This window comes from Triticum dicoccoides, chromosome 7A (genome assembly GCF_002162155.2).
Source record: "Triticum dicoccoides isolate Atlit2015 ecotype Zavitan chromosome 7A, WEW_v2.0, whole genome shotgun sequence".
Lineage (NCBI taxonomy): Eukaryota > Viridiplantae > Streptophyta > Magnoliopsida > Poales > Poaceae > Triticum > Triticum dicoccoides.
In genome coordinates, this window is record NC_041392.1 from 112,286,069 (window position 1) to 112,306,787 (window position 20,719).

At 45.5% G+C, this 20,719-nt stretch overlaps 1 protein-coding gene across 2 annotated transcripts; it reads left to right on the plus strand.

Moving 5' to 3' along the window:
• Positions 1-7,027: 7,027 nt before the first annotated feature.
• On the plus strand, positions 7,028-9,139 carry LOC119332282. 2 transcript variants are annotated; one of them, XR_005160891.1, is made up of 4 exons: positions 7,028-7,180; positions 7,272-7,520; positions 8,519-8,574; positions 8,758-9,139. XR_005160891.1 is itself a non-coding variant. In XM_037605462.1 (3 exons), exons 1-3 carry the CDS (start codon positions 7,146-7,148, stop codon positions 7,956-7,958), a joined length of 462 nt encoding a protein of 153 aa, XP_037461359.1. In that variant the 5' UTR covers positions 7,028-7,145; the 3' UTR covers positions 7,959-8,277. The 2 variants fall into 2 exon arrangements, 1 of the variants encoding a protein (XP_037461359.1); XM_037605462.1 differs by lacking the exons at positions 8,519-8,574; positions 8,758-9,139 and adding an exon at positions 7,781-8,277.
• The last annotated feature ends 11,580 nt before the right edge of the window (positions 9,140-20,719 follow it).

Consider the following 20,719-nt stretch of genomic DNA (forward strand, 5'->3'; position numbering starts at 1 on the left):
ACATAGATCAGGGAGTAGAACATGACGATACTATGGGTGTGGACCAGTAGCTGACTTCCTCTTCGCCTAGCTAGCTTTCTTAAATTTCACACAAGCTGTTCGCCTAGCTAGCTACTAGAATGCTATTTCATCCCTCCGTTCAAAAACATAACATGTTCTAAAAAATTTCTTAATCGGGTGTATAAAAATCTTTGCTCATGAGTGGGCAAGTCTAAGAGCCTATTTTATTTGCAGGATTTAGAAACACAGAAATATGATAGGATTGCATGTACAAAACAGAGAATTGTAAAAACATAAGAATCCGAGGAATTGGGTGTTTGATTCACATGAGTAGGAAAATCATATGAATCCTAAATGCATGATCAAATTAAGATTACACCCTATGCAAACATAATATGAAGTTCATTGCGCAAAAAGTAAGATAATATGAAGTTAATTAAAAACTAATATGCTACTTATGGCCCTTGTCTCATTTTTCGTGCATATAAATATAAAAAAGGAGTTTAGGTGCATCGATTCGATTCGCATGATTCTAAAAACGCAGGAATAAAAATAACACAAAATTGGAATGCCATGCACATTTGATGTTGTTTGATTGCAATGATGGAAAAAACAAAGGATTTTGTCCAAGAAGTTTGAGTGGATGCTAGATTTCCTATGAAATGTAGTACCAGTGATTCCATCGAAAATAATAATTCTAAAGGATTATAATCCTACATTTGAAACAAAAAGGCCCTAAATTCATTCGTTTTATCTATGGAACTCAATCTAAAGGAAATAAATCTTTCAGTTTTCCAATGGTACGTACCTTTGATCAAACGGTTATTATATTTAAAAAATCTATTCCTATGATTTTCCTCTACTTTTCATATGAATCAAAGAGACCTAAAAGATGAAAAATGAAGGCACTAGAGGTAGGTAAAAGTACATCTGCATAACAAAATTGTAGCCGAACTTACCGGATGGTTGATGATGGGATAAAAATATTTGCTCGTGGGTGGCCAAGTCTGAGAGGAAAAGAGAAGGCGCATGATCGGAGCAGCTACTTTTGTAGTCCCTAGGCTCTATAGCTAGGCTGTTGTGTGAGCCACGAACCTAACACTAGCATGTGAGTGTATCATCTTTCACATTTCGACAATAACACCCGCACTGATTCATCGCTATGTATCATCTCTAGTCTCATATCAACAAAGTAGTATGTCATCTCTCGTCTCATTATCCACAAAGTGTACATGACCACATTGCCCTTGAGTTTTAAAAGAACTAGATAATACTCCGCGCCTTGATACGGGAATAAGTCTCTTCCACATCCTCACCATATATCAACGGTAGCAGACCTAGCCGTAAATGAGGGCTGACTGCATGTTAAAATGGCTTGTGATATTCGGCGGATTGATTTGTTGGTGAAAAAAATTGATGAAGTGAAGGACTTGCATGTGCTTGAGGGTTTGCATGTGTTGAAAAATGGAATGTGAAGGGCTCGCATCTGCTTGATGATGCAGAGGAATTGCATGTGCTAGAAAAATAGGTAGTGGGTTGCAATTATTTAATAACAAATGATTCGAAAGGTGAGACGTTCAGTGACGCAATACTTGTTGAAACTGGATCAAGAAAACCTAATCCGGTGAGAAAGAAACACAAGGAAACATACCTGCAGCTTCATGCGGCCAAAACTGCAAACGGCACGCTAGAGAGTTTGGCCAACTTATCAAATGTACGCTGCAATCGCATGTCAAAAACCACTGGTTGTGCCCACACTGGATGCAAGTTTCATGCATGAGGGCGGGCGCTGACAAGACAAGCTGAATGACATTAACATTTCACACAAGGCAGGAAACTCTGAGAAAAAGTTACACCAGTTTTTTTTAGAAAAGGTGGAAGACCCCCTGCCTCTATATCTGAACGATGCATGCAGCCACTTTATTAAATGTTCACACAAAACCTTATAAAGTAATACAACAATAAGACTAAAGCCACTGTATAGACAACATCTGTCATTACTCCTATCCAATTGATAAGGGGATTTTGATAGTCTGGTCCTAATACCAAACAGACCTCGCAACCAAACCTAACATCTAAGATCTGAGATCCCATCCAGGACGCCTGCCGGGTATGGGTCACTCACCGGTCCGGCGCACTCCTCAACCAGGACACATGCGGGGTATGAGGCCGCCGCAGCCACCTGCCACCAATTCATCTTCAGAGTTGTACTATTGCATTTACCTTGCCCGGTCTGGCTGCCGTCGACGCCATCACAACGCCAGACCGCGTCACCCACATGCGCGAGTCCATCTCCACGCATCGGATGCCGACTCACCACAGCGCCATGCCGCCGAGACCCGCCGCCATCAATGAGTGAGATGACGCACCGCTCCATCAAAGAATCTGTCATCTGGTCCCTCGATCACGTGTGTACCTCCAAGAATGACGCTCCCAAAGAGGAAACGGCACCGGAGCATCGCCGTCATCCGATCATCCGATCTAGGGTTTCCCCCGGAGGTAGCAGATCATGATAGAATCTGCAGATCCACCCAGCTGCCGACGTGTCGCACCCACCACCGCGCCGACCGCGACCCGGAGACCAATCCCACGCTTGGGCCCAGATCGGGCCGCGCCACCGCCGAACCGGTGACACGGCCGCCGATCCTCTGGCGACTGCGACGCGCCCGATGGAGATCCAGATCGAAATCGAAGACGACCCCGACCGAAACCCCGCCACCAGCGCCGCCGCACCGCGCCACCTCCTCCTAGCCCAGTCGCCTCCGGATCCAGCCGTCCTCGCCTCCGGGAGACCAGCCGGACCAGGCGCCCCTTGTCCACGAACAGCCGACCCGTGCCGCCGCCACGAGGACCAGAGGAAGGAGGGAGAGCCCCGCCGCCGCCCGCGCCGCACGGGCTTCGCCTGACGGGCGCACTCCGGTGGCGACGAGGGGAAGAAGACGTTGAAGAGTGGGAGTCGCTGGTGGCCGATCTAGCTAGATCTCCCGAGACGCGCTCGCGGGGCGCGTCGCGTGAGCGGGACGAGCTTTAAAAATAGGGAAGAATTTCACTTCTCCAGCCTCTGCACCCAAAAAAAAAAGTTACACTAGTGGATGGTGAATCAGCTGTCTGTGAAGTCCGAAGATCAAACTATGCGGCAGATAATCGACAGCAACAAAAGCACTGTGAAATATCTCATCATAGCAGCATATGCATGCAGAACTCCTCAACAAAATCAAGAAACGGGGTTTGTGCCTTGTACGCAACTACTTGCAAGTGTGATATGATTGAACAACGGTCCTTTTTGAATTGTGTATAATTTGTATGTGCTCCGAACAGGCCACCAATGATTTGTAATACAGTAATTTCCATTCTTCGGAGTGCCTATCTTGGTCGGAAAGAACTCGACAACATCAAACCGACTTTTTTGTCGAAAGGTGAGACCAATATGAAAAGAGAAGTAAAATAACGTAAAAGAGGTTAGCTTTTTTTTCTTGGTGGAGGATGATGCGTGTTTCATTAAAGCTCTAACACTAATTCCTCACTAATGAGAAAACTATAATATGATCAAAATTGTAAACCTTACTGTGCCACAGTAGCAAAGTTCTTCTGCAAAGTCCTGGTGGAAAGTGAGGTGTTCATCTGTGAAAAGATTTAAGTGTGTGGATTTAGCAGCTGGTGCTACAGAGAGTTATTTGAGCGAAAGAGAAACCAAAAACATACTGGAGAACACAAGGTTGCACAAGCCGAAGAATTGATCTTAAAATGATTAAATTCTTGCAAACAAAAAGGTAAGCAAATCGTTCCCTCTGAAATCAAACTAATAAAAAATAACAATATGTTGACCATGGGATTTTGCATCTGTTGTATGACAATGGAATCTGGGTTAACCCGTTTCCAGAAGGGAAAAAATCAATATATTCAGGAGACTGGTCATAAATGGAATCACAGAAGCTTGCTCATAGTTGAGACCGATCATGGTTCAGCCATGGGAAGTCTATCTATCTTTATAAGAGAAATACCTTAAAATAATAATTCAAGTATCCATGATTGGATCACCTCTTTCCTTGCTCATAGACGAGCATCAATCGGCTACTCCAACCATTTAGTATCATTAGACCGATGATCATCACAAGTGACGATATCTAATGGCTACAAACGGGATCTGCTTTTGGAACCCATTGAAATTATTTTCACCAGCTGCTCCATGTGCAGTTATTCCAGTGAGCAGTGTGGCCATTTTACACTCTAGATTTTTTTTTAGAAAATGAGGATAACCCCCGGCCTCTGCATCTAGGCGATGCATGCGCCACTTTATTAATTATTCACACAAGACCTTACAAAGTCATACTCCCTCCGTTTCAAAATAGATGACTCAATTTTGTACTACAAAATTAAGTCATCTATTTTGGAACGGAGGGAGTATAACAGTAAGATTAAAGCACCGTCTAAACAACATCTGTCGCTACTCCTATCTAGTTGATGAACGAGCGCTGAAAATCCGGGCCTAATGCCAAACAGACCTCGCAGCCAAACCTAACATCTAAGACCTAAGGTCCCAACCAGGACGTCTGCCGGGTATGGGGCACCCACCAGTCCGGCGTACTCCTCAACCAGGACGCCTGCCGGGTATGAGGCCGCCGCAGCCACCTGCCATCAATCCATCTTTAGTGTTGTACTGCTGCATCAACCTTGACTAGTCTAGCTGCCATCGGCGTCACCACGACGCCAGACGACGCCACCATCATGCGCTCGTCCATCATCACACGCCCACCAACGAGACCCCGCTGCTCCATGCCGCTGAGACCCGCCGTTGTCAACGTGTCAGATGCCACGCTGCTCCTCCTCCTCCAGCCAGCACTTGCTCCAAAACGATGCCCCGAGGAGGGAGAACGACATCAAAAACGTCGCCATCCTCCGATCCGATAGACCCAGATCTAGGGTTTCCCCCGGAACCTCCCGATCAGGTTGATGTGACCTGCAACGACGATGCCTCGAGAAGGGAATGACGTCCGAGAAGACGCCATCGTCCACCATGACCGCAGTCAGTCGCGATTTTCACCGGAAGACACGTCGTCCCGATCTCACGGCTGGCCGGAACCGAACGGAGTCTCGCCACGAAGACGAACGCCGTCGTCGGTAATCCGGCGGAGATCTGTCATATCCTCGCCGGTCCCTCCACGCGCCGCCGGTCGGCGGAAGGCCACCCCGCCGCGGATCCGCAGTCGCCGCCGTCACCATCTCCGCACAGATCAGCCACCCCAACGGATGGGGTGCTGCCACCGCCGCCGTCCGCAGGGCCGCCGCTCCGTCGGCTTATGGCGCTCTGGCCACCGCCGCACGGCATGGGATTGCCGCCCCAGACGCCACCTTCAGATCTCACAAGAGCGGCCGCCCCTGTCGCCTTAGATGAGATCGTGCTGCATCCACCCGCCCAGGTGCCTTCGGCACCGAGCCCGCCGCCACCGCGGCCCACGCCGGCGGCAGCGGCGACAGAAGGAGGGGTCCCTGCGGTGCTAGGGTTGAGGGACCCTTGGCGTCGCCTAGGGGGAGGCGACGCGAGGGAAGGGCTAGTTTCCAGAAACTGCGGGTCCTGAATATCTGCCGAGCTACGATTGCAAAAGGAGTGCTGGATAGAATGGACTATGTAAGGAATTTGGAGTTTGGATAGCCATGGAACATTTAACACACACTGAAACATGTAATTGCAATGGATGCAGCCTCTACATATGGAAAACAGCAAGAGTACTTCCTGCTATCCGAGTCTAGACATCACAGCAGCAACAACATTATATGAAAAATGAAAGACTGTATGCTACTTACTTCTTTCATCCCAAATTACTTGTCTTAGATTTGTCTAGATACTGATGTAATTTGAGATGGACGTAATACTTGCTATAAATGGCATATAAGACAACGCTGAAATTCGATCCATCTTTATCCTTAGTTTCACATTAAATTAACAGGCATGTCGCAGTGCCAATCAATGGCAGGAAAACTATTCCCCGGTTATGTTCCCTGTCTTAGGGGATTGGTGGCAATAGCACTTACAGATGACAACAGATATGGCCATCCTTATACTGTGAAAGTTATGCGTGGAGTTTCAGCTACTGAACTGAATTTGTGAGATGGAATCATGTGACGCTGGTCGTGTCTGGAATCAACTGTGTCCCAACATACTTCCTCCGTTCCAAAATATAATGCTTTAATTTCTCTATTCCTGTGCTTCAACTTTGACCATAAATTTAACTAATGAGAACGACTGTGGCGGGAGCAAAAGTTATACCAGTGAATTATTCAAAAGTAGTTTTTAATTATATAATTTTTTCTCACACCGCAAACGGTCTCGTTGGTTAAATTTATGGTCAAAGTTGGATCTCAGGAAGCACAGACGTACTATATTTTAGAATGGAAGGAGTATTACACATCGCTGCATAGATCAGACAGCACAGGCATTGGGCTCCCGGCCAAGAATGATTTTATGAGTGTAAGCGCCTATTTGAGGCGATGCATCGGAGAGGATCCTCATGACCTGCACCCCTTACAGTCACAAAGTTGAGACCCTTGTACGCTTGGCTCCAGCGGTCCAGCCATCAATCTGTTTAAACATGGAAGAGTTCAGAAGCTAGGAACAAATTGGAGGACGGATATCCTAATTAAAACTAGCATATTGGAAAGAGTAACAAAAAATTAAAGGAGAATACAAATGTTGCATTACAATGGCGCATAGAATACAACCTATCCTGGTCGAAAAGGGAACATACTATGCATGTAATCTAGTCATAGTAAGTTAGAAAGCGAAATGAGAGCGGCGATTCGGTGCTCGAGCCCAGCTGAGCCCGAAATCGCTGGCGTTCGTTCTTCGTTTGGGATTCGAGTAATTTGGTCTGACAGCTTGACAGGAAGCGCTGGAAAAAAGGACGTACGGCCCGTATACTGTATGGAATAGTGCGTTCCGTCAGGCGCGGGGTCCTGGTCCGTGGACTAGAACGCCTCGTTTTATGCTGAGACGCTGAATGTCGAACTAAAAAAAAAGGTTTCTATAAACCACGTCAGCAATCGCCAACACAGCCCACTCCCATCCCCGCACCGCCCAAGGAGCCTCCCAAAATCCGGTTTTCAGCTGCGGCGGCCGCTGCTTCCCGCCGGCGACGAACTAATGGTGGATGCTGGTCTTTGCTTTTGCTGGATGCCATGACAGGTAAGTGCATCATTCCTCGATTTAGGTCTAGTGGTTGCAGAGGTTTGTTTCTAAACTTGGGGCTGACACTACGACCGGCGGTGCGTTATAGGTTCCCACTCCGGGAGGAGTTCGCCGACAGCCTAGAACACCCAGATCCGGTCCCTCTCGCTGTGCTGCGGACGGGAGAAGCCAGCGCTGTTGTGCTGGAGGAGTCAAACGCAGGATCTAATAAGGGCAACAAGTTGGGTGTCGCCGGCCGGAGGAGTCGCAGGGCGGCATGCGCCGGTGGCGTGAGGCATGCTCGGTCTTCCCAGTCGTCCGACAGGTTCAACCCCAAGGCGCCCGATTGGACAAAAAGGTATGCGCTGGATGCATACCCAATTTCTCTGCATTTTGTTGTAGATGGCTGGATGTTAGACTGTTGTAGTATGGTCTATATCTTCGTATTGTAGTTTTCCTTCTCCCTAGAGAGATTTAAATCAAGTTCACTGCCCATGGGAACTTGTTCCTGCAGAAGTGCAGATAACTTGTTAGTTCTCCTAGTCCGGAAATTACTTTGAACAGTCATACTTTGCAGTTGAACCTAATGAAAAGTAATGGTTTGCTTGAAAAATTCAGGTTGCGTCTCCGCAGTGCACCACCCGACAGGATGCCGTGCCCCTCTAGGATGAGTGCACAAGAGGTGTCGATTCGCAAATACGTGGAGGAGCCAACACAAAGTGTTATTACACCAGAACTAGGAATTAGTTTCGACTCACTTGGCGATGGATATGATTTCTACACCTTGTATTCGTGAGAGATCGGCTTGGGAGTTAGGTATGGAAAGAACAGGATGAATGCCGAGAGGACCAAATCAGTGCGGGAGATAGTTTGCGGATGTTGATTGTGTACTAAGAAAATGGACTTCAAATTTGTTACCAGCAGATCAGCTGATTTGCAAGTTTCATGCTATACTGAGAAGCAACTATATGTAACATGCATGTATATCTGTTTGTTAGATAGTTGTTGATTGGAAAGAATCCACTGGAATAGAGCATTTCCTTTTCGCGTCCTACAGTCTCTTTGAGATAATTGCATCACCGAAGATGTATTTAGTGGTTTTCTCATGTAATGCGCTGCAGCAGCATATCTCTAATGCTCGCTGTCAGTGTACTGAAACCTTCATCTGAGTTTGAGGTTATCTAAGTGTATAGAAACTGAAAGTTACATGTTTAATTTCCATTATATGTGGGTTTCTTCATATTTCTGTTAACTGTAGATGCTCTAGAGTCTGCATATGAAATCATGGATAATTTGTTGTTGTGCACTGTTATGTCAGCGGTACTTCCATTTTTGACATTTCAAGATATTTTGCAGGAGGATGTGCTCCATGCAAGAGGAAGGACAAACGGGGTAGTAGAAATTCATCTTAGGTAATAGGCTTACCTGAGGTTTGCATATTTCTTCTCCTCTCTACTTGTTACGGAATAGCAGACTGAAGTTAACTTCGTGCGTACTGAAAAAAATGCTTAATTGCTCTCTGAGGCAGGACATTCAATTGAACATACAACTGTTCATAAATTTGGGGCTGACATTTTACATTGATTAAGTTGCAGGGGAAGCAAGCAGAGAACAGTAGATAGTGCCTGCCGTTCTGGAATCAGCCTGGCACAGAATAATGCCTGAGCCGTTCTCCAGTTAGTTGTTCCGTCTCTCCCTTATGCTGTGGCCGCATTTTAATGCACCCACGGGCAGGCTTCATTTTCGGTCCATACATCTGCTATACAGAGTAAAATACAGCACTGCTTCACGCATCCCCATGCAAGTGAATGGTGGTGATTTCAGGATCAGCTGAGCCTGGGCTCATAAACGAATATCCGAGCGGAAATTGCCTTTGGTGACCGAGCTCATTGGAGGCCTTCAGATTCAAAATTCAAATTTTACCAAAATTTATATTTTTACATTTCAAAAAATTCTGAAAAAAATTACAGATATACATGAAGGCATAACACACATGTGTGTAAAACTTCAGGGCAAAACACGTTGAAATGAGGGCTGTGCAAAAAAGACAAATCTATGGATGTTTAACACATGACACTGTTCATCCTCCTAGGCCATGAATTTGTCTTTTTTGTACAAGTCGCATTTCAACGTATTTCATCATGAAAACACACATGTGGGTTACATCCTTACATACACGCATATTTTTTTCAGAATTTTTTGAAACAAAAAAGTTTGAATTTGATTTTTTTTTAAATAAAGGCCTCTATGAAGCTCGGCCACCAAAACGCCATTCTCGTTAGAAAGCTAAATGAATGTGTATCATGCCTACAACAGCCATGGGTTATCACACATACTTATGGCAAGACTTTTCTCTACTTGCAGTAATACGTGACTAAACTATTATGACAGAGGTTCAACGTAGAGACACAACCAAGGCCAAAATATAAATGGTCCGAGGATGAAAAGATTATGCACGAAGCAAACCACAGAGCTTCAGGGTAATGAACATTCATGGAATCATGGGCGTTTTGATCAAGAACAAGTCTTTACCTCGCCATCATCATCATACCAAGCATGCCACGGGGTCGCTGTTGGAAGCTTGAGAGCATCAATGCTGTATCTAGTTGATGTTACTGGAATCACTGCATCTGTGTCTCCACTGTACAAAGTAAAGAAAAGATCAAAACAAAAGATACTTATATGTTTACCCAGCATTTGTACAAAGCCATGATGTTTAAACCACACAGTGGGAAAAGTAGCTAAGGTTTTACCAGCACCTTTCGGAAGGTCGAAATTACACAACCATATTAAATGTGAAGAGAGACTAACAAAAATTAATTGACATCGAACTAGGTTGTACACAACCATCTGATAAACCCACTTCTCTACGGTGACAATATATTAATAGTTTTGGGGAAATAAACTAACTGAATCCCATGTCTACAGCATGGAGCATAGTTTAGTATAAAGCCATCTTTGTGTGCCTGAGTGGGTAAAGACTTCAGAGAGTTAGGAATAACTTGAACATCCATATACGAACCCATATTGAATAAGTTCGTGATAGATATGCAGTATAGATTTTTCACAGTCCTTCCAGTTGGTGTTAATAACTTCACTGCAAAGAATGTCAGTAGTACAGCTTTTGGCCTTCTACATTCTAGCCTTTTGACTTGCCCTTATACTTGTATATATGATGGCTTTGGTTTCTCAATAATATTAAGCTGTTTTCCCCTTTTCAGAAAAGGAGGTTAAACCTCCGGCCTCTGCATCAATCGATGCATATAACCATCTTTATTAAAATTTTCACGAAGGTCTGACAAGAACATACATCAATCCACCCGAAGCCACTCACTCTCACTTACAAACTTGATAATGTGGAGTGCTCTCACTTCCTATATCTGAAGTCGATGTCGTCGCCAATCCATCCATATAACGCATCGGAACCAACAACCAGTGCAACTGACCTAAAGCGTACACCACATGCACACGTTTTAGAAGCATCCATCATCATCGAACCGTTGTCCTATCTTCAGAAGAGAGATCCGCATCATCCCTGTCAGTCCGGCAATCCATCAGTGCCGCCACAGCGCCCAACTACGATGCCGCCCTGCATTGTCCATCCAGACGCGGAGACTCTAAAAGATCTGTAGTGCGTAGCACCTACCGAACAGGCATGACACAGCGTAGCACCTGTCGGCTAGGCATGACTTGACATCTCCACCGAAGCTCTGTTCAAGATGAAGACGCTCCACCTCCTGTCTCTGTCTTCCATCGCTGCTAACCAGATCCTAGGGTTTCTCCCAGAGCAACACGAGTGGGTCAATAGTATTTACACGATAATGTCTTCATCAAGGTAACGGCGCAGAATACCGCCATCGCCTGCCATCGGCTCGGTTTTCACCGGCAACAATGTCTCTCTGACTCGTAGCCGGGACTAGATGACGGATCTCGAGGTCCGACCACCCAGCCTCAGGCCGACACTAGTAGAAAAAGGCCCATTTGTCCCGGTTCGGGAACCGGGACTAAAGGGTCGATACTAAAGCTCAATACCTTTAGTCCTGGTTCTTATACGAACCGGGACAGATGAGTCTCCACGTGGCCGCTGGCAGCTTGCCTAGGCAGGGGGGCCTTTTGTCCCGGTTGGTAGCACCAACTGGGACCAAAAGGCATCCACGCGTCAGCAATTTAGGGGCTGGGGTTTTGTTTTTTTAAGGGGGTTTTGGGGTTTTTGTAGGGTTAATGTAGGGGTTTCATATATTAATTGTGTTAGCTAGCTAATAGAGAGAAGTGTCCTCTCTTATCTCCGTGCTTGGTCGACGCTACGTACTATACGTATAGAGAGGACTCGACTCGACAAGCAAATGAAGGAAACCATTAAGTACAGAAGATCGTCATGAACATATACAAAGAGAAGTGATCAACCTCTCCTTCTCCGAGAGATTGGTCGAACAACAAGTTTTCGTATATCTATCCGCCGCTACTGGCTACATATATACAATATTAAGATCTCTAACAACCCCCTAACTTCTGAACTCAAGTTCCACATGGTATTCTCCGGCTTTACTGATGACGTGGTCAAGAAAGAATCCCGCCAATTCCTCTTGAATTGCTCGTATGCGATCTTGTGGTAGGAGTTCATTCCGATCTGCCATGTCTAATTTGAAGAAGGGGGTAAATACATATATATGAATGAAACTCAACACAAATGATGGTATAATAAAATGAAATTATGAATATTATTGCTTACGCACATCAAATTGTCTTTTAGAGTAGACCCACTTTTTTTTGCAAGTCGCGTTGTAGATGAACTCGCAAAGGTAGTATCCACAGTAATTATTCCCAGGTTCCTGCCACAAGCACTTTACGAGAAATAGAGGTCAATCAAACTGATAATGAAGCATTATAAATGGTATTGATGAAAGTAGCTAGAATCAATGAGTGATGCGCGGAACTAGCTAGCTAGTAGTACTTACTTTCGGGTGTGTAAATCGCAGCTCCCCGGCAGTCCCGGAGCTTGTGCGGTGAATACTTTCCAAACCCTGCGGGACAAAGAAAATAATTACTTGATATCAGGAAATGGACAAAGTTGCGGATATGGTGCGATAATGATCGATTGAACTTACTTCTCGAGCACTTTCGCCATGTGCGCATAGTCCTCGGGATTTTTTCGTCTCGAGTCTAAGATGGTTATCAGTCCCTGCTCAATCTTAATCTTTAGGAGAATAAAGTGGAAGCTGCGCACACATGCATAACTCATCAATTACATTCCTATAACCTTGAGTAATACTGGAAACCAAATATGCACAAGACAGTAACACTCACTTAAAGTTGTAAGGAAAGAGTATTTTATCTTTGTTTTGATTTTCAAGCAACGATTTTAGCAAGTTGGACTCGGATTCTTTGGCATCGTGTTTAACCGTCCATTCATCTATGATATTTGTGTTAATGAACCCAATATCATAGATTTCTGCCTTTCTGCATTCGACGATATTCAATCTGCATAATATAGTGAGGATAATTATATATACATGCAATGAAAGAGCTGAGCTATATATAGAGACTTAGTTACAGAAGTAGTACTTACAGACAGTAGCAAGTGACGATTATTTTATCGGGGCCTTTTGATTGAAAAACTGGAAGAACTCCTCAAATGGAACAGACAACAGATCAATTCCAACAAGGTCGTGCTCCTGTTTAACTCTCAGCGTCAAAGTATCCTGCCCAGACTCGCTGCAGGTTTTCATGTACCAGTCATGGAATCTTCGCATCATCTTGTTAGAGGATGATGACCAGGTTTGATGAGAGGCTTCCCATGCCGGTATTTGAAATCGTCCACCTCCATTGTATCAAAATGTGCATCGTCGGGCAGGTAATCTCCAGGATTGGTACTGGGCAGCATCCTCGGATGATTAGCGACGATATCGCTAGACACCTTGAGCGGGGGGCATGATTAGTTAGCTTGTTCGCCGAGCTGGGGAATTGTTTTCCCACTTCTTCGTTCTGCTAACATTTCATCACTGCAAGTACTTCCCGACCGCTCCGCTTCGATATATGACCTTTCAATAATGTGCTCATAGTTGGTTTTCGGCGGTGACGATGGTGGTCGCTTCAGGGCATCCAAAGTGTGCTGAACTTTCACCTTATCTATCTTCTCCTCCGGAGGTGGATGTTTCTTCACTCTGTGCGTTTCAAAGAAGTCCTTCACTTGGGCTTCACATATCTTTGCGTTTTCCTCCTCGCTCATCTCGCATGGTAACCTCTCTAGAGGCTTGAGAGATGGATTGAATCTGTATTGCCTCCCGCCTCTGGCTGTACTGCTAGACGCCAGAGCAGTCGGAGCGGCTGCGGCTGTTTTATTTCGTTGCTTACGAGGTGGAGAAGAAGGACGCGGAGTGCTACGACGCGCCAGAGCAGCCGGAGCGGCGGAGACTGTCTTCCACTTTTGCTGACGAGGCATAGGAGGAGGCGGGCTGCTCGGACGCGCCAGCATAGGCCGAGAAGGAGGCGGAGTGCCGCCACGCGCCGGAGAAGGAGGCAGAGTGCCCTGATCACTCGCCAGAGGAGGAGGCGGAGTGCTCTGACTCATCGGGGGAGGAGGAGGAGGAGGTGGACGCATCCAGTTCGGAAGGTTGATGAGCTCCTTCCGCCATAGACATGGAGTCTTCAGAGCAAGACCCAACCAAGTCTTCCCTTCACCGGTAGGGTGGTCAAGCTCGAGGTCCTCAAATCCCTCCGTTATTTCATCCACCATCGCAGCAGCATATCCTTCTGGAATCGGACGGCAGTGAAAAGTTGCGCCGGGTTCAGGAGGTGCAACAGAGCCAACAGTCGCCTTGACTTTGAAGTTCTGCCACTGCGGCATAAGGTGGAAAGGTTGAGCCTCCATGATAGCATCAACGGGGTAGCTAGCAGGAGTCATGAAGTCAGGCTGCTGAAGGAGCTCAGTGGAAGCCATGCTGCTTCTCCACTGAGATGGTGGGGTAGCTTCTGGGGTAGCTCCGACATGTCGATGGCTGTCCTGTTCCTCTAGCGCTTGTACCCTTGCATGCAGCTTCTGCAGTTCGGTCTGCTCCACTTTCCTCCTCCTCTCCCGGCTTTTGTAACCACCTGCCTCGGGAAACTCAACCTTCCACGAAACAGAGCCTGGCGTGCCTCGTGTCCATCTAGGGTGCTCAGGATTCCCGAGGGCCATTGTGAGCTCATCATTCTCTCTGTCGGGAACGAACATCCCAAGCTACGCTGCGGTGATATACTCCCGAAGCTTCGTGACGGGTATTTGCAGTTGCTGGTTCGTCTAACGACACTTCACTGTTTTGGGGTCCAAGGTTCCCCCAACCCCGAAGAACCAAGTCCTTGAACGGTTTGGCCAGTTCAATGTCTCTGGTTCGACCCTTTTATCAAGCAGGTCATTCTCAGCCTTGTCCCACAACGGCCAGGCTTTGACGTAGCCACCTGACCCCGTGCGATGGTGAAGCTCCTTCTTTGCAGCATTTTTCTTGTTTGTTGCTGACATCTTCTTACTCTTCTCTGATGTCTTGTGGGCCACAAATGCGTCCTGGTGATCTCTTATCTTCTCAAATCGGCCGGTGAATCCTCGTCTTTGTCGACAAACGTTGTTTTCAACTCAGTCTTCCACCTCCTGAATAGATCTGCCATCTTCTTAAGAGCATGAGCCTTGACCAATGGCTCTATAGCGGGCTTCTCCGGATCCTTCTCTGGCGATAGGGTGAAATTTGCCTTCAGCGTGGTCCAAAGATCATCTTGCTGCCTATCGTTGACATAAGACACCTGAGGGTCTTCGTTCTTAGGCTTATACCATTGGTGGATGCTGATCGAGATCATGTCCCTAACAAGAACCCCGCACTGAGCAGAAAATGCTTCCTTGGTCCCCTCCTAGCGTGACTTTTCCAATTAGTCTCCCCTCATACTGCGATTTAGGGAGACCAATCTTCTTAAGGCCAAGAATGAAGTCAACACAAAACCCAATGACATCCTCTGTTTGATGGCCCATGGAGATGCTTCCTTCTGGCCTAGCGCGGTTACAGACATATTTCTTTAGGACTCCCATGAACCTCTCAAAGGGGAACATATTGTGTAGAAATACGGGGCCCAGAACAACAGTCTCGTCGACTAGATGAACTAGGATGTGCGTCATGATATTGAAGAAGGATAGTGGAAATACCAGCTCGAAACTGACAAGACATTGCGCCACATCGGTCCTTAGCCTTGGTATGATTTCTGGATCGATCACCTTCTGAGAGATTGCATTGAGGAATGCACATAGCTTCACAATGGCTAATCAGAAGTTTTCTGGTAGAAGCCCCCTCAATGCAACCGGAAGCAGTTGCGTCATAATCACGTGGCAGTCATGAGACTTTAGATTCTGGAACTTTTTCTCTCACATATTTATTATTTCCTTTATATTCGACGAGAAGCCAGATGGGACCTTCATACTGAGCAGGCATTCAAAGAAGATTTCCTTCTCTTATTTGGTAAGAGCGTAGTTGGAAGGTCCTTCATACTGCTTTGGAGGCATGCCGTATTTTTCGTGCAAACGTTGCAGGTCCTCCCGTGCCTCCGGTGTATCTTTTGTCTTCCCATACACGCCCAAGAAGCCTAGCAGGTTCACGCAAAGGTTCTTCGTCACGTGCATCACGTTGATTGAAGAGCGGACCTCTAGGTCTTTCCAGTAGGGTAGGTCCCAAAATATAGATTTCTTCTTCCACATGGGTGCGCGTCCCTCGGCGTCATTCGGAATAGATAGTCCGGTGGGACCCTTTCCAAATATTATGTGTAAATCATTGACCATAGCAAGTATGTGATCATCGGTATGCATGGCGGGCTTCTTCCGGTGATCTGCCTCGCCTTTGAAATGCTTGCCTTTCTTTCGACATTGATGGTTGGTCGGAAGAAATCGACAATGGCCCAGGTACACATTCTTCCTGTATTTGTCCAGGTATATACGTTCGGTGTCAGCTAAATAGTGCGTGCATGCGTGGTATCCCTTATTTGTCTGTCCTGAAAGGTTACTGGGAGCGGGCCAATTGTTGATGATTACAAACAGCAACGCATGCAGGTTAAATTCCTCCTGTTTGTGCTCATCCCACACACGTACACCGTTTCCATTCCGCAGCTGTAAAAGTTCTTCAACTAATGGCCTTAGGTACACATCGATGTCGTTGCCGGGTTGCTTAGGGCCTTGGATGAGAACTGGCATCATAATGAACTTCCGCTTCATCCGCATCCAAGGAGGAAGGTTATACATACATAGAGTCACGGGCCAGGTGGTGTGATTGCTGCTCTGCTACCCGAAAGGATTAATGACACCCGCGCTTAAACCAAACCATACGTTCCTTGGGTCACCTGCAAACTCAGCCTAGTACTTTCTCTCGATTTTTCTCCACTGCGACCCGTCGGCGGGTGCTATCAAGTTCCCGTCTTTCTTACGGTCCTCTGTGTGCCATCGCATCAACTTGGCATGCTCTTCGTTTCTGAATAGACGTTTCAACCGTGGTATTATAGGAGCATACCACATCACTGATACATCTCCGTCGTATCTATAATTTTTGATTGTTCCATGCCAATATTCTACAACTTTCATATACTTTTGGCAAATTTTTATACTATTTTTGGGACTAACATATTGATCCAGTGCCTACTGTTAGTTCCTGTTTGTTGCATGTATTTTGTTTCGCAGAATATCCATATCAAACGGAGTCCAAACAGGATAAAAACTGACGGAGATTTTTTTGGAATATATATGATTTTTGGGAAGAAAAATCCACGCGAGACGATGCCCGAGGGGGCCACGAGGCAGGGGGCAGGCGCGCCCCTGACCCTTGTGGCCACCCCGTAATGCGGTTGATGCCCTTCTTTCGCCGCAAGAAAGCTAATATCCGTATAGAGATCGTGTTAAAATTTTAGCCCAATCGGAGTTACGGATCTCTGGGAATATAAGAAATGGTGAAAGGGTAGAATCTGAGAACGCATAAACAGAGAGAGACAGAGAGACTGATCCAATCTCGGAGGGGCTCTCGCCCCTCCCATGCCATGAAGGCCATGGACCAGAGGGGAAACCCTTCTCCCATCTAGGGAGGAGGTCAAGGAAGAAGAAGAAGGAGGGGGGCTCTCTCTCCCTCGCTTCCGGTGGCGCCGGAGTGCCACCGGGGGCCATCATCATCACCGCAATCTTCACCAACAACTTCACCACCATCATCACCAACTCTTCCCCCCTCTATGCAGCGGTGTAACCTCTCTCTTACCCGTTGTAATCTCTACTTAAACATGGTGCTCAATGCTATATATTATTTCCCAATGATGTATGGCTATCCTATGATGTTTGAGTAGATTCGTTTTGTCCTATGGGCTATTTGATGATCAAGATTGGTTTGAGTTGCATGTTTTATTATTGGTGCTGTCCTATGGTGCTCTCCGTGTCGCGCAAGCGTGAGGGATCCCCGTTGTAGGGTGTTGCAATACGTTCATGATTCGCTTATAGTGGGTTGCGTGAGTGACTGAAACACAAACCCGAGTAAGGGGTTGTTGCGTATGGGATAAAGAGGACTTGATGCTTTAATGCTATGGTTGGGTTTTACCTTAATGATCTTTAGTAGTTGCGGATGCTTGCTAGAGTTCCAATCATAAGTGCATATGATCCAAGTAGAGAAAGTATGTTAGCTTATGCCTCTTCCTCATATAAAATGGCAATAGTGATTACCGGTCTAGTTATCGATTGCCTAGGGACAAATAACTTTCTCGTAACAAAAAGCTCTTTACTAAAACTAAATTAGTTGTGTCTTTACCTAAACAGCCCCTACTTTTTATTTACGAAATCTTTATTATCTTGCAAACCTATCCAACAACACCTACAAAGTACTTCTAGTTTCATACTTGTTCTAGGTAAAGCGAACATCAAGCGTGCGTAGAGTTGTATCGGTGGTCGATAGAACTTGAGGGAATATTTGTTCTGCCTTTAGCTCCTCGTTAGGTTCGCACTCTTACTTATCAAAAACTGTTGCGATCCCCTATACTTGTGGGTTATCAAGAATCACCTTGGCAGGAACCCTCTTCATGGGGGGCTTGCCGTCAACATCACCAGGGTCATCTCGTCTAATCTTATACCGCAATGCACAACATACCGGGCATGCGTTCAAATCCTCGTACGCACCGCGGTAGAGGATGCAGTCATTAGGGCATGCATGTATCTTCTGCACCTCCAATCCTAGAAGGCATATGACCTTATTGTTGCGTACGTACTGTCGGGCAATTCGTTATCCTTTGGAAGCTTCTTCTTCAATATTTTCAGTAGCTTCTCAAATCCTTTATTAGGCACAACATTGTCTGCCTTCCACTGCAACAATTCCAGTACGGTACCGAGCTTTGTGTTGCCATCTTCGCAATTGGGGTACAACCCTTTTTTGTGATCCTCTAACATGCGATCGAATTTCAGCTTCTCATTTTCACTTTCGCACTGTCTCCTTGCATCAACAATGACCCGGCGGAGATCATCATCGGGCACATTGTCTGGTTCCTCTTGATCTTCAGCAGCTTTCCCCGTTGCAGTATCACCGTATTTAGGGGGCACATAGTTGTCATCGTCCTCTTCTTCTTCGCTGTCTTCCATCATAACCCCCATTTCTCCGTGCTTGGTCCAAACATTATAGTGTGGCATGAAACACTTATAAAGCAGGTGGATGTGAAGGATTATCGAGTCAGAGTAAGACCTCGTATTCCCATAGCTAGGGCATGAACAACACATAAAACCATTATGCTTGTTTGCCTCAGCCACTTCGTGAAAATTATGCACGCCCTTAATGTACACGATCGGAGGTGTGTCTGTCGCCGTACATCCATTGCCAGTTCATCTGCGTGCATTATATATAATTAAGTGTGTCAAAAACCATTACAGAACATCATGAATAGATAAGTGACCAAATTAATAGAAGTTCATCATCACATTAAAACCAAAGTACATACATAGTTCTCATTGAACAACATATAGTTGTCCAGAGTATCTAATTAAACCATACATTGAAACTATGTAAAACATTTCAATGCAATAACAAATGCGATCATAATCGCAACCAAGGTAACAATTGATCCAACAACATAATGATACCAAGCCTCGGTATGAATGGCATATTTTCTAATCTTTCTAATCTTCAAACGCATTGCATCCATCTTGATCTTGTGATCATCGACGACATCCGCAACATGCAACTCCAATATCATCTTCTCCTCCTCAATTTTTTTATTTTTTCCTTCAAGTAATTATTTCTTCTTCAACTAAATTTAACCTCTCGACAATAGGGTCAGTTGGAATTTCCGGTTCACATACCTCCTAGATAAATAAAATCGATGTCACGTTGGTTGGCATAATTTTCATAAACAATAAATGAACCAAATAGTTATAAAAGATAATATATACCACAAACGAATCATAGACAACACGAGGGCCGACGGGGGCAGTCGTGGAATTGTCACGACAGATGTCCTAGTGTGAGGACTTAGTCGTGGAGCCATCACAACAAGGTTAGCTTAAAGGGGTTAATCAGGGCAAAGGACACGAGGATTTTATACTGGTTCTGCCCCTTCCGGTGAAGGTAAAAGCCTAATCCAGTTGAGGTGGTATTGCTAGGGTTTCGATGACCAGGGAGCGATGATAATCCACAAGTATAGGGGATCGCAACAGTTTTCGAGGGTAAAGTATTCAACCAAAATTTATTGATTCGACACAAGGGGAGCCAAAGAATACTCTCAAGTATTGGCAGCTGAGTTGTCAATTAAACCACACCTAGAAACTTAATATTTGCAGAAAAGTATTTAGTAGAAAAGTAATATAATAGTAGTGGTAACGGTAGCAAAAGGTAACAGTTTTTGGTATTTTGTAGTGATGATAGCAATAGCAACGGAAAAGTAAATAAGCGAAGAACAATATATGGAAAGCTCGTAGGCAATGGATCGGTGATAGAGAATTATGCCGGATGCGGTTCATCATGTAACAGTCATAACCTAGGGTGACATAGAACTAGCTCCAGTTCATCAAGGTAATGTAGGCATGTATTCCGAATATAGTCATGCGTGCTTATGGAAAAGAACTTGCATGACATCTTTTGTCCTACCCTCCCGTGGCAGCAGGGTCCTTACGGAAACTAAGGGATATTAAGGCCTCCTTTTAATAGAGTACTGGAACAAAGCATTAACACATAGTGAATACATGACTCCTCAAACTACGGTCATCACCGGTAAGTATCCCAATTATTGTCACTTCGGGGTTAACGGATCATAACACATAATAGGTGACTATAGACTTGCAAGATAGGATCAAGAACTCTCATATATTGATGAAAACATAATAGGTTCAGATCTGGAATCATGGCACTCAAGCCCTAGTGACAAGCATTAAGCATAGCAAAGTCATAGCAACATCAATCTCAGAACATAGTGGATACTAGGGATCAAACCCTAACAAAACAAACTTGATTACATGATAGACCCCATCCAACCCATCACCGTCCAGCAAGCCTACGATGGAATTACTCACGCACGGCGGTGAGCATCATGAAATTGGTGATG